This window comes from Gekko japonicus, unplaced genomic scaffold, assembly GCF_001447785.1.
Source record: "Gekko japonicus isolate JY-2015 unplaced genomic scaffold, Gekko_japonicus_V1.1 scaffold520, whole genome shotgun sequence".
In the NCBI taxonomy this organism is placed as follows: Eukaryota; Metazoa; Chordata; class Lepidosauria; order Squamata; family Gekkonidae; genus Gekko; species Gekko japonicus.
In genome coordinates this window covers 934,512-962,173 of record NW_015169188.1, presented here as the reverse complement: position 1 = coordinate 962,173, position 27,662 = coordinate 934,512, and the positions used below count along the sequence as shown (strand labels likewise).

General features: G+C 42.8%; 1 protein-coding gene across 2 annotated transcripts in view; it reads left to right on the top strand.

The window, feature by feature from the left end:
• Positions 1-27,662, top strand: part of JPH1 (junctophilin 1) — a 113,639-nt gene that overhangs the window by 1,295 nt on the left and 84,682 nt on the right. For both annotated transcript variants that reach the window (XM_015416208.1, XM_015416207.1), the window contains exon 2: positions 2,244-3,000. In XM_015416208.1, coding sequence (XP_015271694.1) covers positions 2,244-3,000 — 757 coding nt within the window. The remainder of the gene's footprint in view (positions 1-2,243; positions 3,001-27,662) is intronic.

Genomic DNA, 27,662 nt, shown 5'->3' with positions numbered 1-27,662 from the left:
CCTTAATAAAGGGGATGTAATCTCTACTGTGCCATATTGAGATTGAGAAATGAACTCTTGGTCCCTCCCTCTTATCTGCTTGGAGACACTTTACATTAAATGATAGGGATGTGCTAGCTGCTTATGTATCTTTTGAAAACACACTGAGCTAGCTTTTAGTTTATTCCAAAAGGCAATGAGCTCAAAGTATTTTTCAGAATAAATTGTGAGGGTTCTGTAGTTTCAAAACCACCACTGTTTTTGGCAAGCTAATAGGACTATTTATAAGTTTTACCTTTCTGGAACTATGTAGGATTATTGGAATTCTGTCATCTCTGTTGGTGAATTCATACAGAAATCTTGTTGTAGTATTCACACTGATGTTTATAGACCCAGTATTTAGGAAATCTCACTGATTTCACTATAACTTTCAAAAACATAGAGGTGAATGAAGGTGCAATTTGTCTTGGAGTAAATTGTTTACAGTGCCAACTGAAAAGTGAACCACTCATCAGTTGCCAGTATGAGGTAGTAGATGAAATGGGCTTCCAAGTACTGAATACCAAGATGTGAAAGGCTTGTACTGCAAGAATATCAGAATAGTTTACTTGTGGTATGTTTATGGCAATTAGAATACATTGCTGTTCAGCCCGTATCTATAAATTTGAAATCTAGCTTCCTTTCCAATGTATTTGACAAAGTGTGCATGCACACAAAAGCTCATACTTTGAATAAACCTTTGTTGGTCTTAAAGGTGCCACTGGACTCTAAATGTGTTCTTCTTCTTCAGGCCAACACGGCTGACCACCTGGAATTACTTATAGGAAACACTGTTTAAGATTGCAGCTGCATAGCCCTAATCCTCTGCACGTTTACTTGAAAGTTAATCCCACTGATTATGGTTGGATTTTTTTCCAAGTGTACATAGGACTAACTTCCAAGTGAACATACAGAAGATCAGAATGACTAACCTGAAATCTAACTTGATTTCAGCAATACCTGACAGTAAAATACTGGTAAGTATTTTTTTTTACCCTTGAAATTTATAAACTTAGCTCTGTATTACTGCCAAATCTTTAAACCGCACACTGAAATGGATTTCCTTATGTAAAAATGTAGGACAAGGCATTTTTAGGGATACTCCATATAGCCACGAAAAAGGCTTCATTGATCCTTCAGCACTTTTATACACATATGTTAGTTCCAGTCCTCTAGAGGTTAGCCATGCCCATGTCCCACTGAAACCTAGGGAACATTCGTTGCTAATTTGTCCCATTGAAAGAAGTGGATGCCTCAAAACCTTGTCCCAGAAGGTGGTTTATTTTTTAAAAAAACTGATTGATAGCATTGGGTTTAAAAGCAACAAGAAGAATGTGCCATCGAGTAACAACTAACTCATAGTGACCCCGACCATGGGTTGTTCAAGCAAGAGATAAGCAGAAGTGGTTTAGCATTGTCTTCCTCCGCATCACAACCCAATTTTCCTTGGTGGTGCTTCATGCAAGTACAGGCTTGTTGCCAATCCTGCTTAGCACCCAAGCACCCTGTTCAGCACCCAAATCCCAGGTCAACCCCAAAACTCTATTTCTGACTAACTCATATTATGGTGTTCGAGGGTAAACTGAGGCATTCCCATATATGATGTCTTAATAGCCACTAACTTTGCAAAGATCTGATTTACGATAGTATTAAAGCCCTGTTTCACCATTTTCACTGGTCAGCATCCAGATATGCTAATACTCAGTGGCTTAGAGCTAACCTGTAGTGCAGAAACCACAAGTAGAATCATGGATTTGTAGTATCCCTGGACAAGAAAAGGAGTTTGCTTATGATATAAATTCTGCCGTACTGTCCTTTCTACCCACCCAGTTTTGCCTTGCTTCCTGCTTCCCATTTCAGTGAACTAGAGATAATGCTGTCTCAAGGCCCAGTGTGTTTGCACTGTGTCATGATTTAGGCTTGGTTTGTGGTACACTTACCAAAAAGATTGGCCAAGCTTGTAACAGTGGATTTTTTACTTTGATCAGCAGATCCTGTTATATAGTAAACTGTTCTTGTGGGATTATGTGAGAGTAATATCAATAATATTAGTATTCTTACTCATGTCTACTTAAAATTCTTGGGTGGTGGCTAGCTATTTCAGACTGTTCATATACTTTAGGGGGAAAACATTGGAGTTAAATAATCAGCACTGTTGAGTTATACTTACATGAAAAAAAATTAAGTGTTTATTAAATTCCTTTGCTCTTTATTTCCTTTAAAAGGTACATACCAGGGACAGTGGACAGGAGGGATGAGACATGGTTATGGTATGCGGCAGAGTGTTCCATACGGCATGGCAACTGTGATTCGTTCACCCCTCCGGACATCTCTGGCTTCGCTCCGTAGTGAGCAGAGCAATGGCACTGTTTTACATGACATTACCTCGGACAGTCCAGCTGGTACAAGAGGAGGGTTTGTCTTGAATTTTCACAGTGATACGGAAAGTATTGGTGGTAAGAAAAAAGGAGGCTTGTTCAGAAGAGGATCCCTTCTCGGTAGCATAAAACTTAGAAAATCAGAATCAAAATCATCTATTTCTAGCAAACGTAGCTCTGTCAGGAGTGATGCTGCTATGAGCAGAATTAGTTCTAGCGATGCCAATTCTACCATTAGTTTCGGGGATGGGGACTGTGATTATTGTCCAGTGGAAGACCATGTTGATGCTACCACAACAGAAACATACATGGGAGAGTGGAAGAATGACAAACGTAGTGGCTTTGGTATTAGTGAGCGCTCAAATGGTATGAAATATGAAGGGGAGTGGCTAAATAATAAGAGACATGGATATGGATGTACCATGTTCCCAGATGGCACCAAGGAAGAGGGGAAGTATAAAAACAACATTTTGGTCCGTGGAATAAGGAAGCAGCTAATACCGATAAGGAACACAAAGACTAAAGAGAAAGTGGAGCGAGCATTAGAAGGTGCCCAACGTGCGGCTACCATGGCCAGAACCAAAGTGGAAATTGCAACTTCAAGGTATGTCCTTCCCCCTACCCCCTTGCTTTAGTTTCACAAACCAAAAGCCTGTTTTCAGCTTGCATTTTCATTGGTAAAAATACGGGTTTAAATTTGACAGGTGGTGAAATTATATTGCCTGTAGTGGAATTGCACATGTGACTTGAACCAGAGGGTTTAGTTCAATATTTTTGAGAAGAGAAGGGGTTTTAGTGTTTTGGAGTGAGACAGCATGGCTTAATTAAACTATGCTGTACTGGAATTATTGGCATTTATTTTTAGGCCTCTTGGTAGCATAGATATAGTTCAGGTAGGGTCTCCAATTCCATTTTGGGAGATTCCTGGAGATTTGGGGGCAGCACCTGGGGAAAGCAATAATTGAAGAAGGGGAGGGAGCTCTGTGGGGATGTGATGCCATAGAGTCCATCCTTCAAAGCTGCCATTTCCTCTGGGGAATCTGATTTCTGTAGCCTGGAGGTCAACTATAAAGACAGGATGACTTTAGGCCCCACCTGGACATTGGCAGCCCTAGAATCTGGTCATGGGTGTAATCCTTAGTCTGTGACATACACCTGTGAGAAAGACAGGAGTCTCTGTTAGTTTGGTTAAATGCCCTGGTATATTCAGCTTGCCCTAACTGGAATAGCCTGTAACCCCAGTCAGGCCCATAGCCAGGATTTTTTTTTAATTCAGGGGGCATTTAAATAAGTCAGGAGGTACCCCTGCACACACACACCCAGCAAGCAGCCCCGCTCCTGCACTTCCCTGCAACTCAAGCATGCTGAGACGGACATCTGCTGCCAGGAAAGGGGGTTGGAGGGAAGGGTACATGAGACTCAAGCTGGCCAGCTGCGGAGGGGTAGCAGGACGTGTAGCAACAGGGTGAGGGGGCAGGCAAGCAAGCACTGATGCACCCTGGAAGCCATTCCCGGTCCCAGGGTGGTTCTCCAAGTCCAGCATGGGGCAAGGAGAGAGAGGCGACCTGAAGCTCTGGGAACTGCTCATGGAAGGGGAGCCATGTCACCCATGCAGCAGACAGGGCCAGGGAAGCCATTTTTCACGCTGCCATTCTTTTGGGGGCTGCAGCCGTTGACCACGGGGTGCCCACCCAGTTTTCCGGGGCCCTGCTTCATCCTGCCAGCTCCAATCGCGATAGCAGCACCCAAGAATCCACCCTCAGTGCCTGGCCCTGCCATTCTATCTCATTGGAAACCCAGACAGAACTGCCTGCCAATCACAGGGTGAGGAAGCACCATGGAGCTGGCTTCCACCACCGCTCCAGCTGGAAAATGCTTGGGGAAGGGGCAGCAGCAGGGAGTTCTCCGGGCAGCCCAGAGAGTTGGGGACCCTGCACTGGATGAGAAGTGGAGCCTTGGCAGGAAGTTGGGGGGCTGGGCCCCAAGAAGCCCCACCATAGCTACAGGCCTGCCTCCAGTCACATAGTTGTTATTTAGTGGGATATGATTTAGGATCTGGGTTAGTCTTCTCCTGGAATTACAGAGGAATGTGCTTTCAGAAGGTGAAGCAAAGCAGTCATGTTTACTTTTAAAAAAGCACTCAGTCATTTCATGCCATAAAATGTCTAGGAAAGTAAATTAATAGTTATTTCAGATGTGTCTTTTGTAGTTCAGGTTGTTATTTTCTAAGTACCGACTCACAAGAATATGCTTCTCACAATTCAGTTGCACCACGAAATGGTCCTTTAGGTTCTCTAATGTAATGCCATGTGTTCATCTTAATGTTAACAGGAACATAATTCCTGTCAATAGCCTCTTTCAAACAAATTTATTAATACTTTCATCTGGTAATGGATGCTGGTCCTCTGGCAAGCTGTGCAGAATCAACAGAACAAAGTCTGAGTCCGGTGGCACCTTTAAGACCAACACAGTTTTATTCAAGGTATAAGCTTCTGTGTGCAAGCACACTTCTTAGGATACCTTCTTCAGATCTGAAGGAGTGTGCTTGCGTGAAAGCTTATACCTTGAATAAAACTTTGTTGGTCTTGAAGGTGCCACTGGTCTCAAACTTTGTTCTGCTGCTTCAGACCAACACAGCTACCCACCTGAATCTGTGCAGAATCAAGTGATTCCAAGCACATGTGAATGGGAAATGTTCGTGCAGATTATTTAAAGTTTGGATATGGTTTGTTTAGAATATTGTAAGGGATCATTAGAAGAGAGTTTTATACAGTGCAGGCATTGTAGTCTTAGCAAGAAAATATTCCACAGTATAAACTAGAAGGAAATATTTGTATTTCGCTGTTTTAAAAATGACCTTGTGCAACTGATTCTCAGCGATTTTCATTATAACTCCTGGGAGTACATTCAGTGTATATGCAATTCTAATAATTTTCAGAATTGTCAAAGAGCAGGGAAGAAACTTCATATTTGAATAATATGCTTGGAAAAAAATTTTAGGCATATGCATAAATAAGTTGTGTATTATAGAACTCAGCTTTAAGACTGCACCTAGAGTGGGAACATACTTGGTTACACAATTTGCCCTCCAAAGAATGTTGGTATCTTAAGTCCATAAAAAAGTAAGATGAACTTGGCAAGCTTTGTCAGCTAGCCAGGTTGCATCAATAGCTTAGCCTGAAATGTGTTCAAGAAACCATCTTATTAGACAACAGGTTAAAGCTTATGATTTCTTTTAAAACTTTCCAATAAAATGCAGTCTTAGTATTGCAGCATACTTGAAAAACTAGACTGTACTTTGGATGATTAATATTTAATGTAAACTCTAAAGTTTGATTTATATACTGTAATTTTGTTTTTCTCTTTTGTAATGTAAAAATCATAAATACATCTTTTTTAAAAACCCTAAAACTTCTACAGTAGGGGTGTCAAACAATGCTCCCTCTAAGCTGTGGAGTCTTGTGAGCAAAGATTCTACTTTGTAAGCTACTGGCATTAAAGTTGTGAGCAAGCAATTTGACTACTGCATAAACTTAGTTTGCTTTGGAGCCATCCTTCCTGAGCTAAGACAAAAGTGTGTGAGTCGGGGGCTAAAAAACTTTGAGCTCGCTCACACAGCTTAGAGGGAACACTGTTGTCAAACATACGGCCCATGGACCATATTTGGCCCCTGGAAGCAACTGACTCTGTGCTGCTTCCTGCTTCTTACATCACAGCTCCTTTTGACCAGTCTCTCCTATTTCCTGCTTCAGAGGAGAGAACGAAAGCCTTCCTTTGATTGGCTGAGAGGATTGGCTGAGCGCGCCTTCCTTTCCTCCTCCTCCTTTGGGTGGGGAGAGAAAGAGCGGGGGGGGGGGATGGTGTCTGCTGGCAGTTTTAAGAAGACCAGCAACATTTTATTCCAGGTATAGTTTTTGTGTGCAAGCACACTTTTTCTTTAGAGGGAGGGAGGGCGGGAAAGAGCCAAAGAGAGCACATCAGAGAAAAAGAGAGAGTCCCATGGCATTTGGACCCCCTTTCCATTTCTAACAGGGAAGAAACTTAACAGTACAGCTTGTATTTCTTATTAGTGAAAGGGAGCCAAGAGTCCAGCAGCACCTTAATGACAAACAAAATTTGTAACAGGTAGGCTTGCCAAGCCCCTGCTGGGGGTGGGGGAACCCCCAATTTTCAACCCCCTTACCCGCTTTTTTGAAATCCGGCACTGGGGGACAAAATGGCGGCCGGAAGAGTGACACTCTGGCATTTTAGTCCTCCAAGTCTCTATGGCTGTGAAAACCATAGAGACAAGGGCTAGTGTGTCAGTTCCCTCTAGTGTGCACTGGTGAGTGATGATTTTCCTCCCTCCAGTCCCACCCTTGTTGTTTGCAGCAGGAGCAGCCTGAGCAGTTCTCAGAGCCCAGAAGAGTCGAGGGTCCTGGAAGGTAAGGTTTGGGCTGGCTCAGGGCTCTGTCTCGTGGTCTTGTTTGTTTTTCCTTCCATTCTCACTCCCCTCTTTTTCCCCCCCCCCCCCCCCGCACCGGCTGGCTACTGCTCATTTTAAAAGCACGGGCAGTCATTTCAGAGCTCTGTTTTGCCTCCTCCACCACCACCTAAAAGCAGGAAGGAGCGAAAGGGAGGCTTCTAATGGCTTCTTTCCTATAGTTTTTCTGCCTCTCTTTCTATCTTCCTTCTTTAAGGGAAGAGAGATTATATTTGAATAGTTTCTATAATTATTTTTTAAAAAACAAAGTCTGTCTGCTCACAATTTTAAAACTAGTTCCATAGCCAACACATGGTAACTCTGTAGGATTTTTAAGACAAGAAACATTCAAAGGTTGTTTGCCATTGCCTGCCTCTGCATAGCAACTCTGGGCTTCCTTTATGGTGTCCCATCCAACTACAGACCAGAGCTGACTCTGATTAGCTTCCAAAATCTGTTGAGATCAGACTAACCTGAGTCATCTGAGTCCATGACATGGTGTTATGTAGGCAAGGCTGCTGTGTGGGTGCTTCCCAGGCAGTCCTCTCCAACCTGTTCTTGGGAGCCACAATCAGGGAAGAGCCATGTGACAGAAGGGTAATAATAATTTACTCATAGTTTGGCAAATTGGTCTAGGGACCTAAAAGAAAAGGTATTAGTGAGCTCAGTGATTAAGGATTTGAATAGAGCTCTTTATAGTCCAATCCTGAGGACACTTCCCTGGAAATAAGACCCCTTGAATAGACCTGAGTGGGATGACTCTGTTAGACTGATGAGGAATTGTTATAGGAAGGGGGTAAACAATTAGAGTATATGAGAGACAGAGAATGTCTGAAAATGTGATACAGTCCCCTATTATATCACACAGACCTTGCAATAGTATTTTAGCTAACACCACCTAAGCAACTCCCATCCAATTTCTACAATTTCTAAAATGTACTTCATACTGGCTGTGCATCTCCCTTCCTAATTCATCTCAACTATGTAGAGAAGAAGAGAAGAGAAGAGATTGGATTTATACCCCGCCCTTCACTACCCAAAGGTGTCTCAGAGCGGCTTACAAACTCCCTTCCCTTCCCCTCCCCACAACAGACACCCTGTGAGGTAGGTGGGGCTGAGAAAACTCTTGACAGAAACTGCTCTTTCTGTGCCAGCTGTGCCAGAGTTATGGCTTGCCCAAGGTCATCCAGCCAGGTGCAAGTGGAGGAGTGGGGAATCAAACCTGGTTCTCCCAGATTAGAGTCCACGCACTTAACCACTACACCAAACTGGCTCTTCTGTGTCATGCTTCATTTGGACTGCTTTGCTTTCTCAGGTCCACCTCCTTCTTTTCTATAACCATGGTTCTGTGTCCCCTTCCTCAAGCTTTGCTGCTTGTCCCGACTCTCCAAAGTCAGAGCAATTTGGCCAGTGGCAACCCAAAATACATCTGCCTGTCCAAGAAGTTTTTTCTGGGTGTGTGCTTTCTGCACAGGATGGGGCTGAGCGAGAGACTGCAGTGATTGGGTACCCGTAGGTGGCTGAAAGCCTGTAACATGAATTTGCCTTCAAGAAGGAGAGGTCTTTGGATGCCAAGCCTTACCATGCTCACCTTGAAGCAGGCTTGGGTATGAACTCAGCAAGTGAGGCTTATTGTCTGGAGAGGGGAGAATATTGTTGAAGCTTTACCTTTGTTAACACAGTAGCTGCTTTCACACATATTCATAATGTACTTTCAATCCACTTTCAATGCACTTTGCAACTGAAATTTACTGTGTGAAATGGAAAAATCCACTTGCAAACAATTGCTAAAGTACATTAAGAGCACATCATTCAGCATGTGTGAAAGTGCCTAAGCATACGTCCCCAGATCTCCGCTTTTTCCTTGTCTCATTAATTTTTTTGTCATTCCAGGGATCAGTTGCTTAAATGAATTACATCCAGCCAATTTTTTGCCAGTTGGGTGTCACAAATTTGACTTTTTGAGATCAAACCCTTGCTTTGCTGATATCAATGGCAGCACACCTCAATTTTCACCATGAAATTTGAGTTTTGGTGGCACAGAAATCTAAAAGAAAGACACTTGTATTTTTTTATCATGACTATGTGAAATGGGACCTGGTGATGTCTTGTGATAGGAGGAGCATGAATCTTGCTCCTGATTTTTGGGCTAACTGTTCAGTCCAGAGAGAATTTTGTCAAGGCCTGTGCTATTAGACATTAATTCCAACCTACAGAGTACCTCAGGAATCCTGTTGGGTTTTTAATGCATATTAATATGCATAATTAATTTAACTTTGCTGCTGTTTGAAATATACAAAACACTTATATAGAAATTTCTAGTTAATCTTTTTAATTGTAACATGACATACTTTGTATGCTTTTTGTACAAGAAGTTCTCATTATCATATAAGTTATGCACACTTTGTGCTTCTCTGAATAGGTCTGAAGTAATTGCTGGTTGTTATCAGATTGTAAAATTAAAGTGTGTAGACTTGAACATGCCAGAAATCTTAAAAATGTATCTGATCTCCATATTAAGCAAGACACTTGAAGCCCAATTCTGGTACTCAGAAGTAAGGCTCACTAAGCTCAATGGAACTTGATTGTATGCCAAATAAGTCTGTATAGGATTGCTAATGGATTATTTACTGATTAGCTCAGCCATTCTCTATTACAACACGATGGATGGTAGCGCCACTGTGTCACTGCTTCAGTGTGCATCCAGGTTGTTCATCACCGCTCTCAAAACATCAAACTGCCGATTTTTGGAAGGTTTACTGTAGTATGCTAATGAAATGCAGAGTTGTCAATTTCTTTTAGCTTCTCTAGAGTTACCCTGCACCCTGTTTGTCCCATGCTGCTGTAGTGAATTCATGTAGGCCATTATTGCAGCAACTTGTGATTGCAGCAAGGCATGTTTGGTTTGGTCCATAATACTTGGATATGGCAGTGCTACACTTGCAAATGTGTTACACTCCATTGCTATGGAGAATACCCAGTAGAAATGTGCATTGGACCTACGTGTTAGTAAAGTGCCTTGTGCTGAGGCCACACTTTTGGTGCAGACCTGTGTTTCAGCATACTTGATTTCTAAGCCACTTGCAGATAACCCTGGGCAGTGATCAGTGTATCTGAGACTGAGTTTTAACATGCAGAGGACTGGGTTTCCTGAGTCCTCTTAGGAACTTAATTATCTTAATTATTTTGGAAGTCTCTATAGTTACAATTCTTGCATTCTTTTAATTTCAGATTTATGGAACTTGGAGTTAACCCTGTTGTTCTCCTATAGCTGGTTACAGTACTGTGTTCGTATCACTGCTTTGTGATTCATTGTTTGAGAAATAAGCAAAATCATATAGCTGTCATTTTACTTCACATTCTCCCCAATGAACATTAGCAATCCACCCTTCTGAACTGTGTTGAATTATGTGCAGGGCAGATAATTTTCTACTCTGGATTAAGCTGACGCTACTAGTCTCACGTTACACAAGACACTAAACTGGGCACTTGCAAGACTAAGGCCTTGCAAATCTTTAAAATGCTTTACTTATTATAGATGCAATATGAACATTGTGTTTAGGAATAGGATTCAGCTGATGCCAAGTATATTAATATGTATAATTGCCTGCTTTTGTACTAAGATGATGGCACTTCTGAGTACAATCCTTTTAGGTTATTATCATCATTATCATTATCATTGTTGTTGTTGTCGTTGTTGTGTGAGTGTATATGAGTATGGTTGTGTGAGTGTATATGAGTATGCTTGTAGATCACCGAATGATTGCACCTTAATTTCGTTGTACTATGTACAATGACAATAAAGTATATTATTATTATTATTAGTAGTAGTAGTAGTAGTATGGCATTGTGTGTAAAATAGCCAGGAGATCTTAAGACTGTCTGACAGCCCAATGACAAGCTTTGATTGATTAGGCTTTTAACAAGCAGAACCTCTTGGATCTGCATTTCTTGAAGGACCTGTCACCAAACAGGCCTCACAGGATGGTTTATATATAATTCTCTAAGACACCTGTTTCATTTTAAGTAATTTTAAGTGATTAAAATGAAATTGTGTTAAAGACTGTGCCAAAATATGAGTAACAATTATCTATTAATTTTTGCATGTTCAATTGGCTGTAAGCCAGTTGTAGTGTTTGTGATATGTTGAGAATCCCATTGTAGAAATTATTTGTCATTTGTTAGGTAAAGGTAAAGGTTTCCCTTGCTTGAAAGCCAGTCGAGTCCGACTCTAGGGATGCAGTGCTCATCTCCGTTTCCAAGCCAAAGAGCCAGCGCTGTCCAAAGACGGTTCCGTGGTCATGTGGCCAGCGTGACTAGACGCCGAGGTGCACGGTATGCTGTTACCTTCCCACCGAAGTGCTACCTATTTATCTACTTGCAATTTCTTGCTTTCGAACTGCTAGGTTGGCAGGAGCTGGGACCAGAGACGGGAGCTCGCTCCGTCATGCAGCACTCGGGTCTCGAACTGCTGAACTACCAACCTTCCGGTCCGCAGTTCAGCATCTTAACCACTTGAGCCATTGTAGAAATTATTTGTCATTTGTTAGTCATCCATAATTTTTAGGTGTTTTCCCTGAAATCTGTGGAAAACAAATTGACCAGGGCCAATAATGAATTGTATAAATTCTGACTTAATCCACTTAATATACACTGGATCAAGTTGATTCCAATACACATAAATTATATCAATGATTCCAATGTGGCAGTGAGATATAGTAGGCAAAAGTGGTAGGTAGGGATGCCAGCCTCCAGGTGGGACCTGGGGATATCCAGAATGATAATTCAGCTCCAGACTACAGAGATCAATTCCCCTGAAGAAAATGGCTGCTTTGGAAGGTGGGCTCTATGGCATTGTACCTCATTGAGTTCTCTGTTCTGCCCAGGCTCCATACCAAAATTTCCAGGGATTTCCTGACCTGGATCTGGCAACCCAACCTTACCATCCCCCACTGGTGGTCAGGGGGGATCTGGCAGCCCCAGTGGTAGGGCTGCAAGGGATTTGTATGTCCTTGGATATTGTGCTAGAGCCAATGAGGTGTAGTAGTTAGAATGTTGGACTAGGATCTGGGAGACTCGGGATTGAATCCCCTCTCTGCCCTGGAAGCGTCAGCATAAGGATATGTTGAAATTTTCCCTAAGCTTTTGCAATAAATTGGGCTGTAACTCTGCATGAAACTTTAGTTCAAGATGGACTTCTACTGTTTCTTAGCAGCTTCCCACAGTAGCATCCATATACTTTGTCATTTTACAGGGTTTAATGCAGTTCTAGCATTAATGTCTGAAAAAGTACCAAGTATTTAATGCTAGCTTTTATCAAACACATTTTTAGTTTAACTTTGCAGTCAGAATCAGCTTAGAGATTTTATAGGATAAATCCACTGATCACTCATATGGGGATGCTCCTTTTTATTTCAATGAAAGTGGTTAATAATCTCCTTTCTGAAACTGTGTAAAGAGATTTTGAAAACAAAAGGCACTTTTACAGCTGTACTTTTAGCACTGGGCTCCTACTTTAGGTGGAAACAGATAAGCTGCGTAACTACTAGTATGCTTGTCTCATCTGCTTGCAAACCAAAACGAAGCCCCCTGGTACACGGCTGTGAGAGACAGCCATGCCCTCAGGTAGAAATGTACAGTTGACATTGATTTTTGTGGAAGTTGCTCATGCATATGTCAGGGCAGAATGGGACTGATGAATTGGAACAGTAGGACAAGTTTTAAGAAATATTTTCGTGTCATAGAAGTCCAGGAATAGACTGATGATGGTTACATTTTCATATAATGAAGTGGGTTGGTTGCACAATTCGAGTCCATTTTACCATTTCTCTGTATGGGCTTTGGAATTCTAATCCTCTCAAACTGCCAAATCCTGACATTCATTCAGAGCCTCATTAAAGTCAATGGGATTTTTGAACAAGTGTGTTGATTAGTCTTTTTCCTCGGTATGGGTGCCCTTTTTTTCACCCAGATAGGCCAAAAATGTTAACAAAAGGGTAACTTAAATTTAGTGCTAAGATGTCATTATAACTATTTGAAAATTTGCCAAGGGATAATTATATATATTGTAAAATGTTCTTAGGCTCGGTCATTCCATTTCTGTAGGAACTGGTTACTGTTGCTGGTTTTGAATTGTGTTGTGAACAAGCCACATTGTGGGTTTGCTCTCATCACTTTCGACCTCCTGTGGTGGTCAGATAATTTCAGAATGGGCAGTATCAGACAAAGTTCTTTCCTCTTGAATATTTTACATTTTATGAAGTGTGTGATTTTTTCCACTTCACCCTTAATATCAGTATATGTTACCATTCAGGGCAGGTGATGACTAAATGGCCATAAGCTGAATAAAAACAATCTATGAATAAAAAGAATCAATGTTAATTCTAATTTATGTATAGGTTTAGACATCTGGTCATTTAGCTTGACTGCAAAATTTAAACAAAATGGAAACTGGCTTTTGTGTACAAAATGACTTTTTGTAGTTCGGCGTTCAGTATTTCTTCAGTTAGTGACACTTCAGTGATGCACCACTGAAAAAGTCATATTATTAATTGATTATGTGGAAGTTCTGTGATCCTCTTACATAGAGATTTAAGTCATCACATAATTGAACAAGTGTTGAATCTTTTTTTGGGGGGGGGGATGCTTTTCAGCTGCCCCAGTCTTCCTGTGTTCTTTATTACAGGAATAAATGTATGCTGTGTGACCACTCAGTGTTTCATGTACATACAAATCCATACTCAAGTTCTAGGGTATGGTTAGAAGGCATGTTCTAGCTATATTGCTGCAAGTGAGAAGGTTTGGGTCAGGTCAGGGTCTTCTTGGATGGAAGACTTCCTAATAATCTTATGTATATAAGCTTGAGTCCTGAGTTGGAGGAATTTTGGAATATAAATAAAGTACGTGAATTTTGTGTGAAACAGCATTTAGGATACAAGGTAGAAATAGTAGTAGTGTATTTTATGACATATATTATCAGTTTAGTGTTAGGATTTTTGTTTTTCATAAGTAGTGTTGCAAATGCAGATGAGGTTGATGCTGTAACATTTTAAATAAATTTTCCACTGTGAGTTGGACAGGTTCAGTACCCCTGTGAGTGTTGCCCACAAATGTATGACCCATGTGACTCAAGGGAGAAGGTGATTCCAAAAGTTGCGCAGCTGTATTAGAGCATAGCCAGTGTAGAAGCTTGAGTGGTAATCATTTGATGAGCATCCTTCCCAGGGGTCATTTTGTAGAAAAAGAGCTAGGGGAACTCATTAGCATAACTCATTAGCATATGCCACACCCCCTGACATCAGGTGCCCGGCGGTGGACCTGCAAGGCCAGCGGGAGTGCGAGGAAGCCCCGCCAAGGCCCTCCCTGGCCCCAGGCAGGCAGGGGTGGGGAGAGGCGGGGAGGAAGCAACTTACCCTCCCTCTTCTCCTGCCTCCTCCTGGCTGAATGAGGGCCGGAAGCGGGGCGGCTGGAAGCAGGGGGCGGGGCTTCGTCATGTGCCCCGCCCCCCGCACCTCACCCAGGTGAACTGCGTTCCCCCGCGATCCCCCCCAAATCGACCTCTGATCCTTCCAATTATAAAGTCCCCGCATCAGATTTATAACACAAGAGCACAGCAGAGGTGTATTAATGACAGTCCTGTGATTGCATTTCTGCGCGCGGGGAGGGTGGGGTATAAATGAAATAAAATAAATAAATAAATAACATTTCCTTTGGAAATTTAGCAGAATCGAAGGGTTGGATCCAGCAACTCACTTTTGCCAACCTTGATCTGATGACTTCCCCGATGGAGAAATACTTCAGAGCCTTGGATCTAATACCATATGCAGTTATCTTCAAGAACTGTTAGCAATTTTTAAATTTCAGTATCTTAATCTCTGTGTTATGCATTTAGATTTTTCACTGACTAGAAGCTTTCTGTTTATCTAAGAACATCCAGATCCAGCTTTTAATGATTCCAAAGGTAGTGGCTAAATCCTTCTGTGCTAATCTAATGGGAAACAAATCAATTTAAGTTATCAAAAAAGGATTTAGAGGTCACTTTACTTAGAGCACTGCAAGTTTGGGGAATGTTTCTGAAACATGAGATCATATCAGTTTAGCAAATGGAAGAAAGGAATTTACTAACGGGTGCAAATGGAATTTCCCTTTCCTGGCTATAGTCAAAAGTCTCCTCTAAGGTCACGTGTGAAAAAAACACCACAGATCATTATATTTGAGAGTTGAGATGCTTGTTTACCAAGCAAATGTCTCAGTAGTTTAACTTTTGACATTTATATCCCAGCTCTCTTTCATAAGAAATCTTTAAAAAAATCAGTTTAAAACAATTTCAAAATCAACACAAGAACATTTCCATGAATGTACAAGAAAAAGAAAAACTTTAACCTATGAAGGTCAAAACAAGCAAATCCATCTTTACAGATAGCAGATTTTTCAGGCTGACATTGTTCAGCCATGGTCTTTATTTTCTGGTGCATTTATTTGGAAATTAAAAATTTTTTGAATAGAAAACTGATTTGTATAGCAAACAAGTGGGAAACCTACAAGGACTTGTAGGAGGCATCTAATTTACCCCTCCCCCACTATTTCCTCTTGCCCTTTCCTGAAAGCCCCCATAGCCTCTCCTGTTTCCCTGCTTCCTTTTCTCCATCCTACTCAACAACAAACCAACCTTTATCTGCCCCTGTCTTAAACTCCTCCCCCAGAAGCCTCTGCCTAAGAAAACCGTGGCCTAGTTGTGTGGAGCCAGCCACTGGGCCTGGTGCACTGCCATAGTAGGGATTATGGGGTGGCACTTCACTTTCCCCTGTTCACACATTATTTCCTCTTCCCTCCTCCTGGCAACCCCCATACTCTCTCCCCTTTCCCTGCCTCATTTCTCCTTCTCAGCCATTCACCAACCTACCTTTTATCTGCTTCCCATCTTCAGCTAAATTCATTATTTATGTACTTCATTTATATACCACCTTTCTCCATAGTGTGATCCAAAGCAACTTACATTATTCTCCTCTCCTCCTTGTGGGGTACTTTGCTTTTCCCCCAAATTTTAAATTTTTATTTGAATTAAAAACAAATACAAACACCACATCGATACCCATATCACGTTGGTTCGTCAAAGTATGGGAATTTTTTGCGATGGACAAATTGTCAGACACGGCAGAAGGCTCATCCTACGATTCTACTGTTAGTAAAATGGACCTCCTTGGATTACGTTTTGGGGCATTCTCCTACTTCATTGCAATTTATCCCACAAAAATACCGTGAATTGATTACTTATCTTTAATAGATGGTTACATTTGTTGAAATAACACAGTTTGGATCGGATTGTAATTATCTTGTCTTCACGACTGAACTATAGGTTAGATTGGTTTGTTTTGTGTTGGCATGTGTGGTGTAATGTACTCCACCATTGGCCACGTGCGCGACCGTTGGGCCATGCGGTCAAGCCGAACATCGGAGCTTCGCTCTTCCAAAGACAATAGCCAAGCGGATCTTAGCCCGCACCTATCAGAGGGCCAGGTCCACGGCCGAGAGCCTATGAAACTCTCGGCCACTGTAAATAGCCTATAGCATAGTAGGGGGTGTGTTTTGGGTGATGGGTTTCTGTGCATATAAACCGGCCTGTGAGCCGACGTTCCTTGTTCTTGTTCCTGCTTAATAAAAGTACTCTTGCTGAAATCACTCCACGTTTCTGAGTACTTTTCACTGGCGACGAAGGTGGGATTCTACCCTTCCTGAACAAGACCCGGAGGAGACCAAGCACGCACCGAGCCCAATTCCGCCGCCGCCGCTCGTGGGGATCACCGCTCATCCACATCGCGCATCGCTCTGCTCGCCTCGCAGCCTCACCTTGCTCAGCAGCCCTCGCTGCGCTGCGCTCGCCACGCCGGGTTTCGTTTGCCCCGCCAACCTCGTTTCGCCTTCACAGCTGGCCCGCACCCCGCAGCGCCACGCCGCTCGCCTAGCCACGCCGCGCTCATCGCCTCGCAGCGCCTCGCTTCACCTCGCCTCGGCTAGCTCTGCCACTCGCTTCTCGCCCTCGTAAAGATGTCGGAGCCAAACGCCACCTCCTCCACTTCATCCGTTCCCTCCACTTCATCCTCTTCGTCAACCTCGGCCGCCACCGCCTCAGCCGCGACCACTCACGAGGGCATTGCCCATTTCGACCTTGCCCATCCCGAGCGATGGACCACATGGGTGATGATCCTAAAGAATTACCTCACTTGCTTACAGGTCACCGACGCAGGCATGAAGAGGGCCCATCTCATACGCCTTTGTGGGATGGATACCCTCCTCCTGCAGGACCTAATCTCACCAAAGGAAGTTGAAGAGGAGAGTTTTGATGACCTCATCGCAACCCTCACCGCCCACCTCGATCCGAAGCCCACAAAGCTTGCGGAACGAATTGACTTTTTCGCTAAAGTCCAAGGCCCGGAGGAGAAAGCCGCCGAGTTCCTGGCCAGCCTTCGACGGGCCGCCACGCAGTGTGCTTTCCCCAGCCTGGAAGACACACTGCTTAATCAGTTCCTGGTGGGCCTTCGAGAGGCAAAATTGAGGAGGCGTTTGATCAGACAGGACGACCTCACGCTGGCCCAGGCACTACAGGATGCGGCGGCTTTCGAAAAAGCGCATCAAGGCCGCAGCGGACACCAGGTCCATCGCACCCAAACCATTGTGGAGTCGGCCGACTCCGAGGAGGACGAGGTACTGCAAATCCACCGTAAAGCATCACAACCACCCCACTTGAGAGGACCCCGAACCACGAGATCGTACGACCCAGCACCACCATGTGCCAGCTGCAGAGAACCGCATGAGCGCCGGACCTGCCGTTTCCGGGACGCCATCTGCCGGTCCTGCAACAAGCAGGGCCACATCGCAAAGGTCTGCCGCAGCCGCCGTCAGCCACCCAGGAAGTCCAACCACCAGATGGAGCCGGGCCCCCTCTGCGCAAACCACACTTTAAATTACAGGATTTCAATAAGAATCCGGTGGTTGTGCGGGGCTGGGGCAAGTTCAAGGTGGAGTTCCAGGACTTCAAGGGGTGCCTGGACATACTGGTGGTGGGCGGCCGGCTTTCCAGCCTTCTGGGCATGTCATGGTTCAGGCCACTGGGCTTAACCATTGGGGGGCTCCACCAGTTACAGAAAGTGGACTTCGCGGAAGTTTGCAACGAGTTTCCGCAGGTTTTCGATGGGTCCCTCGGTAGGTTCACGGGACCACCCATCTCCCTGGACCTGGATCCCGCGGTCCGCCCCATCAGGATGAGGTCCAGGCATCCACCCATTTCGATGAGGCCCAAGATTGAGGCGGAATTGGACCGGTTAGTCGCCCAAGGAGTCCTGGAACTGGTGGCGTCCGCCCGCTGGGAGACACCTATAGTCACGCCCGTCAAACCAAACGGGGATGTGCGGATCTGTGCGGACTATAAGTGCACCTTAAACAAGGCACTTCAAGACCACGCGTACCCGGTACCGGTGGTCAGCCACGTGCTAGCCGCACTGGCAGGGGCCCACATCTTCGGCAAACTGGACTTGGCACAGGCCTACCAGCAACTGCCGGTGGACGCCGCCACCGCAGAGGCCCAAACTATCGTCACGCACAAAGGGGCTTTCCGAGTTCACAGGCTCCAGTTCGGGGTTTCCGTGGCCCCGGGGATTTTCCAATCGTTCATGGACTCTCTCTTAAAAGGTATTCCGGGAGTGCAGCCATTTTTAGATGACGTGCTCATCGCTGCCCCCGACAACGCCATTTTCGCCGACCGCCTCCGAGCCGTGCTCCAACATTTCGACCAGGCCGGGCTGAGGGTGAAGCGGGAGAAATGCCTCCTCGGGGTCTCCAAGGTGGAGTTCCTGGGGTTCGCAGTGGACACAAAGGGAATCCACCCCACGGCGGAAAAGACGACGGCAATCACACATGCCCCGGCGCCCAAGTCCAAAACGGAGCTACAGGCCTTTTTAGGCCTCCTGAACTTTTATCATTCGTTTCTCCCCCTGAAAGCGGCAGTAGCATAGCCCCTTCATCGGCTTCTGGACAAGGGCGCACCGTGGGTTTGGGGACCGACTCAGGATGCGGTGTTTCAGGCAGTCAAGGAGCTTCTCATCTCCAACTCGGTCCTCGCCCATTTCAATGAGGCTTTGCCGGTGGTGCTGGCCTGTGATGCCTCGCCATACGGGGTCGAGGCGGTCCTGGGGCACAAGCTGCCGGATGGGCGGGAGGTCCCTGTGGCCTACTACTCCCGTACCCTGACGGCAGCTGAGCGCAACTATGCGCAAATAGATAAAGAGGCTCTCGCGATAGTGGCCAGGGTGAATTCTATGTGTTAATCACTCTTTGGGTGAAGAAGTACTTCCTTTTATCCATTCTAACCCAACTGCTCAGCAATTTCATTGAGTGCCCACGAGTTCTTGTATTGTGAGAAAGGGAAAAAAGTACTTCCTTCTCTACCTGCTCTATCCCATGCATAATCTTATAAACCTCGATCATGTCACCCCTCAGCCATCGTTTCTTCAAGCTAAAGAGCCCCAAGCATTTTAACCTTTCTTCATAGGGAAAGTGCTCCAACCCCTTTATCATTTTAGTTGCCCTTTTCTGCACTTTTTCCAATGCTGTAATATCCTTTTTGAGGTGTGGTGACCAGAACTGTACACAGTACTCCAAATGAGGTTACACCATTGATTTATACAGGGGCATTATGATATTGGCCGATTTGTTTTCAATTCCCTTCCTGATAATTCCCAGCATAGCGTTGGCCTTTTTTATTGCAGTCGCACACTGTCTCGACATTTTCAGTGAGTTATCTACTATGACTCCAAGATCTCTCTCTTTGTCAGTCTCTGCCAGTTCAGACCCCATCAATGTGTATTTATAGTTAGGATTTTTGGCTCCAGTGTGCATCACTTTGCACTTGGCCACATTGAACCCCATTTGCCACGTTGACGCCACTCGCCCATCCTTAACAGATCCCTTTGGAGTGCCTCACAATCCTCCCTGGTTCTCACCACCCTGAACAACTTCGTGTCATCCGCAAATTTAGCCACTTCACTGCTTACTCCTAACTTCCATACTTGCATGTTATGAAGGAATCGCATGCTGATCCAAAAAGTGTGTTCATTTTATTTCACATTTGTTGTGCCGATAGTTGCATTGATTCAACAGGATCATTTGTTGTGCCAATAGTTGCATTGATTCAGTAGGATTGTTAGCAGCATAATGCAGCACTCCACCCTGGAATCAATAGAGCCAGCAGATCCACTGAGAACACCTCCCTACTTTATGACAAAGCAGATTATACCAGATGAAAATTCAACCCTGTATTTGTGTGCAGTAAACCAAAAGGTATGTGTGTATAAATATGTAAATTGCAAACTTCTGTAAATGTCCACTTTATACTGGTTTAGAGATTTAAAATCGCATTTATAATTACAGCTGTACTTTTGTGTTACAGTAGGTTTTAATTTCCTTACACACTATGTAAACATAATATTATGTTCCTTACGTTCCTTACTATCTCAAAGAAATAACCTGTCAGTTTCTGCTATAAAATTAAGCCAATGTTTTATTACATAGTATTTCAATTTTAAATATTTAATAATTTTTGCTGTTTATATATAATATTAAGCTTCCTTTTTCTTTCTTTCTTTTACAGCCCACCCAGAAGCAAATAAATAAATAAAAATCACCTGCTTTCATAAGCTTCAAAGTGTAGTGAGTTAAGTAAGCCAATGAAACAAGAGGCCAGGGAGAGAGGGTATTTGGGAGGGACCAGATGGATATAATTCATGACAACATTTGGTGGAACATATCATAAGGCAAAAAAGAACAGAGACCATATTTCTTCTGCATTTGCTTGTACTTCTATTTCTCCTGTTCAAAGTTGTTTTTTTCCTTTAATAAATACAGTAAGTCTTCAATCTCTTTGAAGCATTGGAGGTTCTTTAGTACTTTAGTACTTTCAATACTGAAAAAAACAAATGCTTAAGTACATGCTGAACAGTCTATGTGCTTGTCACTGCTCTCTGGTGTATCACTGGAGAAGTCTGACTAAATAAGGAAATGAACGAAATTAGCTTATCAGTGTCTGACAGGAATATAGTTCACCAGCCGCTGATACAGTTGCCCATATTTTTGCTGATATCTTCGGCTCTGTTCCTTACACCCAAATGTTTGTTTTATCTGCTTCTTTCTAGTTGAACGGAAAGTTTATTTTCTGCTTTTTTAAAACTTAAAATATGAAGTAATGCATCTCCTTTTAAAAAATTAGCCCATAAAAAATCCAATATAAATCCATTTTTAGGGGGGGGAATTTAAGGATAGGCGTATTACCTATCACCATTGGTCTTCAAGTTTTCCCTTATTTGTATGTCTAAAGAATATCAAGTGGATCAACTATATCTATATATCTTAATTTCCAGCATGCCCTCTCCGTGTGGATATCTATATCTGCACATCGGGGGCACTTGGGGGGCAGGGAGATTTCCCTGCACATTTGGGGCAATACCCAGATGTGCAGAAAAATCTGAAGACTTTTTCCAAGACTTGGGAAAAATACGAGGGGGATATTGGGGATATGCGCAGGCACAGGGAACACTCTGAGAATGGCTTTCCGCTGCTGCTGCCAGGGAGAGGGTGGGGTGGGAGAAGGCTTGGCCGGCCGGTGGCTGTAAGCCGCTCAGCCCTCGTCATTGCCGCCGCCGGGGGGGGAGAAAGTTTGGCAGGCCAAGTTCAAGCCTCACCCCTGCCGCCGCCACAGGGGGGAGGGGGAAAGCTTGGCGGGCCGAGTTCAGGCCTCACCACCGGTGCTGGGGGGGGAGAAGGCTTGGAGGGGTGCGGGCCTCGCCGTGAGTGCCGGGAACGAGGGGGGACAGGGGAGAAGGCTCACCTGCGGCTGCTTCCTTCTCCTCTCGTGGAGCTTCTCCTCCCCCACGTGAATATCGCGGGTTCCCCTTCTTATTATATATTTCACTACTGATTAAAACGCTCAGATTCTCATATTTAGAATATACATCACAATAAGAAAGCTAGAAGTGGAAAAGATCTGCTTCTACTTTATTCCTGAGAATTTGAATCTTTTTTTAAAAAATACATTTTATCAAGTTTTTGGTAAATTACAGACAGTACAGTAAAATTGCATATAAATTGTAAAAAGCTGTTCAAATGTAATACATGCGTAGTACATATAGAAAAAGTAGGACTTATTGTTAACCAGTTCAAAGACTGTATGTTTTTCTATAATGTGGTTGTGCAACCCTCCGACTACAGTGTATTTTTTTATTGTGGCTTAAGCTATAGTGAGGTATTAGTACCTCAAGTAAACAGTAAGAGCTCATATTTAGGCTGTTTAATGTGTTCCCAGTCAAACGTATCTATGTGCATCTTATCCAATATGGGGTACCATTTATCTAGAGGGTTAATTGGCTTTTGGCATCCATATTATCAGTCCACATAGTGATTTTCTCTTGTAGGAAAAAATCCCACACTTTGTGTAGCCACTGCTTCATAGTAGGGAGGTTTTCTGATTTCCATTTGCTTGCCATTTGATTCTGAGCCAGTAACTTCCATTGAAAATTGTAAAAGATTTTCTATAATAATAATAATACTTTCAATTTATTGATCACTTTTTCCCACTCATGCGGGCTCAGAGCGATTTACAGTTACTCAAAGAGACTATGGACTAACAATATATTCATGGGGGATAGGGAAGACAACATACAATATTTAATCACACACACATTTGTAGCTGGTTGGAGGATCCATCTGCAGGCAGTATCAGTCATGTCCCGACGGCATGTATTCTGTCGGCTGGCTGATGACATCAGGGCTCTTGATGTCGCACTGCCACACTGCCACCGCCTGGCTGATTCGTTCCACTGCAGGGAATGCTGAAACAGATTTTTCTCACTTTTGATCTTGCCGTGCCGCAAATGTTAGTCCTGGCAGCTAACACCTCCCAAGGGGAGTGGTGTGCCCACCCCCTTATGGGTGGTCCCCAATTTATCTACTTGCCGAAGCTTTCGAATCGCTGGGTAGACGATGAGCTAGGGACAAGGCTTGGTTGCTCACACCAGCACGGGGCTAGAACTGACAAAGCTTGGCAGTTCAAATGTTATAGTTATGCAGTTATAGTTATGATGTTATAGTTACCCTCCTGCGCCACCCCTCCCTTTCTTATATGAAGCACCTTCTTTGTTTAGTCAGCATTAGAACTTTTTTTTCTTTGTCTTGGAGTTTTAGTATGTTTAGGTGAATGTTCTACTTAATACAAGGATGAGGCCAGACTATTAAATACTCCTGTGACGACCCCTTAACTGGGGAGGTCTGGTTTTACTTTAAAAGTGTTCCTTTTATTTTATTTTACTGGGTATTCCGGCTGCCACCAGGAAATTTAAGGCTTTCCAAACCTCTATAATATAATATTTCTGTCACTGGGTAGGTAAGTCGAGGGTTTAGGTGTTCACGAGGGCCTATGTGTTTCCTGGGAAGAATTTCTTTCAGAACTGGTATTTTAAATAAAAGTAGATTTATTGATATTTCACACACTTTTCTCTCCCACTGTCAGGGATCTGGGCATGTAACTTTGTAACACTTTTTTCCCTTTAGGCCATATACGGTTACTGTTTCTTTATACTTCAACTTTTCATAACACACACAAGACTTCTCTCTCTCAGACCTTAAAACGAACAAACTGCTTAACTCTTTTACCACACAGAACCAAATTATCCCACACAGGGATGTGTCTCCTTCTCTCAGAGACAGAACTTAACTCACTTCCACTGTCTTCATCAACTGTCTAAACTGTAACTCTTGACTGACACACATTTTCTAAAACCCCTCCCCCTTTCTGCCAATCACCAATCACACCACTTGCCTATTTCAACCACCCTAGACTATCTCTCACCGCCATGCAAGCAAACTTTTAAAGACAAACACACACAGTTAAACATGAAATCATTACAACTCCCTACTCATGTTCGACAAGTTCATTACCTCTAATACTTAACAGTTTATTTTATTAATAATTACATTTTGGCTGCTTATTACCATAATAATAAAAAACATACAGTAACAGTATAAAAATACCAGGGGCTTGAACCTATCAATCCTGGATGCTTGTGTCTGATGCAGAAGTACCCCATAGGATTTAATGCAACCTGTTTCTTCCTCCCCCTTCCTCAGCATGCACATAGGGGAATAGGGGGGCTGGTGATCTTCCTAGCTGTTTTCCTCTCACCACACCTTGATCAAAGAGCACAAATTCTGAGCCTGGCATTTCTTGACTGTGTAAAGGAGGCAAGCTTGCTGGAGTTACAGGGTTCCAATCCTTCCTCATGCCCTGCTGTGCTGTCCATTCAAAACAGTCCTAATTCATTCAGATGGGTAGCCGTGTTGGTCTGAAGCAATGGAACAAAGTTGGAGTCCAGTGGCACCTTTAAGACCAACAAAATTTAATTCTGGGTATAAGCTTTTGTGTGCATGCACACAAAAGTTTGTACCCAGAATTAAACTATTGGTCTTAAAGGTGCCATTGGATTCCAATTTAGTCCCAATTAATGTAGTAGTATAGAAAAATAACCACCTTCTTACCATTCCTTCTAGTATTTTAAGAAAACAGGTCTTGTAGGCTGCTCTTAGAAGGTGAATTCTAAATACTAGAAGAGGCTTTATAATTGGTAGAGAATAATCTTTCTTATTATAGTAGCTGTATTTGAAGCAGTGTCTATTTAGTAGATATCTGGGAGTATTTACCCAATAATCTGGACCTGTTCTAAATTTCAAAACTGGTACTTTAAGGCCTGGGCACATACGTTTTCTTTTATTATAATTTTTATTGGATTTTAGCATATTATAAGACAAGAAAATGTTAGGGTAGGGAGGGTACAGGGTATGGGGTAAGACATATAGGAAAATTCCATCCACTTTGTATAATACCTGTTACAAGTTTAGTTCTTTGTTTCCAGTTCTATTCCTTTATAAAATTACTAAGGCTAGTATCATTTAATCAAATTGTTAAAATCTTTTGTTATGCTTCCTGACAAGAGTCAAATTCTGTATAGTTCAGATTTGAGTCTCTCCAAATTTATATTACACATATTCATTGTTCCTGGTCTTCAAAGTTTCTTTCCACCCAGTCATAAAATAGTGTCCAGTTGTTTCTTACATTTTGTTTACTTTTGTCCTTCAACAGGTTTGACAGTATATCCATTTCTGCTGTTTCAAATTTTTTTGTCATAAATTCATTTTCCGTTGGTATCTTTGCTTTCTTCCAGTACTTAGCATAAATAATTCTTGCTGCCGTAACTATATGTATAATTAGATATTTAATTTGTTTTTTATATCAGGCATAATATTAAGCAGAAACATTTCAGGTTTAAGTGGCAGCAATAACAAACATATTTTCCTGTAACATTTCATGAACCCTTCTCCAATATAACATCACTTCTTTATACTTCCACCAAATATGGAAATAACTTCCCACCCATGTCGTATATCAGGCATTGCAGGATACATACTGACTAATTTCTCTGGTGTTATATGCCACCTATAAAGCATTTTATATAAGTTCTCTTTAAAAGCAACCAATTTTGTTATTTTAACATTTGTTTTCCATATTTGCAACCAATGGTCAAGATCAATATTTTAACCAAAATTTTGGCCCATTTTAACATACATTCTTTAATCACATTATCCTCCATCTTTATCCGTAACATACACATAAATTTTAAAAATCAGTTTATCATTTGTTTCATATAAAAGTGTGTCAAACTCTGATTGTTCTGAAACAAACCCTTGAGGTTTATCTTCAGCATATCTAGATTCTAGCTGTACTCTTGTCCACCAATCCAGATGTATATCTTGTTCCTCTAGTTCTTCTTTGGACTTCAACTTGTCTTCCTTTCCTAATAAGTCTTCATATCTAAATACTATTTTCTTCTCCGATAGTCTAGGGCTGTGGTCGCACACACTAAATAATCCACTTTCAACCCACTTTCAACGGACTTTTTCCAACTAGATTTTGCCAGTTCACACAGTAAAAATCCAGTTGGAAAGTGCACTGAAAGTGGATTGAAAGCAATGCCCCCTCTAAGCCGTGGAGTCTTGTGAGTAGAAATTCTACTTTGTGAGCTACTGGCATGAAAGTTGTGGGCGAGCGATTGGGCTACTGCATAAATTAGCATGCTCTGGAGCCATCCTTCCTGAGCTAAGAAAAAAAATGTGTGAGCCGGAGGCTAAAAAACTGTGAGCTAGCTCACACTAACTCAGCTTAGAGGGAACACTGATTGAAAGTCAATTATTTAGCATGTATGGAGAGACCACTGGAGAGACCCATTTCAGGATCTTCACATATATTTTATGCCTGATTCTTTCCCATACTAACAGCAGTGCTTCCTCACCAAGTGGTTTTTAAAATATTTGTGATTATCCGCTTTTTGGTACCAAAGATAGGCATGCCATCCTAACTTTAAATTATGTCCCTCCAATTTTAACAGTCTTGTATTTTCCATTCTTATCGATTCTTTGATCCATGTCAGTGCACAAGCTTTATAATATGTTCCCCAGTCTAGCACATACATTTTCTGCGGAGGCTTCCATGTTGTTAAATGGCCATGCTTTTATCATTTTACAGAATCTGTCAAGCAGAACTGTTCTGGAAGGCCTTCTTATCAAAGGGGAGGATAAATTGCTTTTGATTGCTTGTGTTGTTTTTCGAGTTTTTCAGTCCCAGTTCCACAACATTATTTTGGTTTAATAAGAATCTTTGATGGTAGACCGAATTTTTAAATGTACTTTGTGATATACTTGCTGATTTAACTGAATAGTTCTTAACATATTTAATCCATCTTGCGTTCCAGCGAGAAAAGCAAACTATAAACAATGCTAGTAATAATAATATTAAACTGGGAATAGACAAAGCACTGGAAGAATTGACTCTACAAATTGGAGGCATACAAAGGCTTGCAGGGGGCACATCACTTTCCCCATCCCCACTATTTTCTCTTTCACTTCCCTGAAAGCCCCCATAGCTTCTCCCATGTTCCTGTTTCTTTCTCACTCACCTATCTTCCTTTATCTGCCTCACTCTTCAGCATTACTTCCTTGTCTCTTTCTCTCCTTGAGAAAACTCTGTGCGGTGCTAGCAACCAGGCCAGGCCCAGTTGCCGACTAGGGAGAACTTACGGGAGCACCTTACTTTCTCCTCAACCCCCCCCCCCACACACACACACACTTTTTCCTCTTTTCCTGTTCCTGGCAGCTTCCTTATTCTCGCCTTGCTTCCTTCTCTTGCTTCCACCCACCAAGCAACAGCCTTTATCTGCCCCCCATCTTCAGCTTTATGTACTATTTATTTATTTAAATTACACCCAAGAAGAAGGAGGTGTATGATTACCAATTGTTATTCACTGATGATGGAGAGGCCAAGCCAAGGATTCTTTTGTTGATTTTCACTTCTCATATTCCAGGACTAAACTCCTGATTCTAAAAGAGAGTTCCTGGGCTACGATTTGGTTGGCAGTCTGTAAAGCAAGAGATATGGAAGCCTTGGGGGGGGGGACTGGAAATGTGGGGAAAATAGTTTCCTCCCCCAAGGCTTTAAAAAAAATTCTAATGGGAAATGGGGGGGGGGAGTTTCTGTGAAACATTTTCTCTTTTGGAAAATGTAATATGCATTTTCAGATTTTATTCATTTAAAATATGTAACATAAGCAAATTCATGTAAAACAATCTACTATGGCTGCGGTCACACGCAACATTAGCCACGCAAGAGATACGGAAGACAAGCGGAGTTTCCGGTCGCGATCTCACCAGCACAT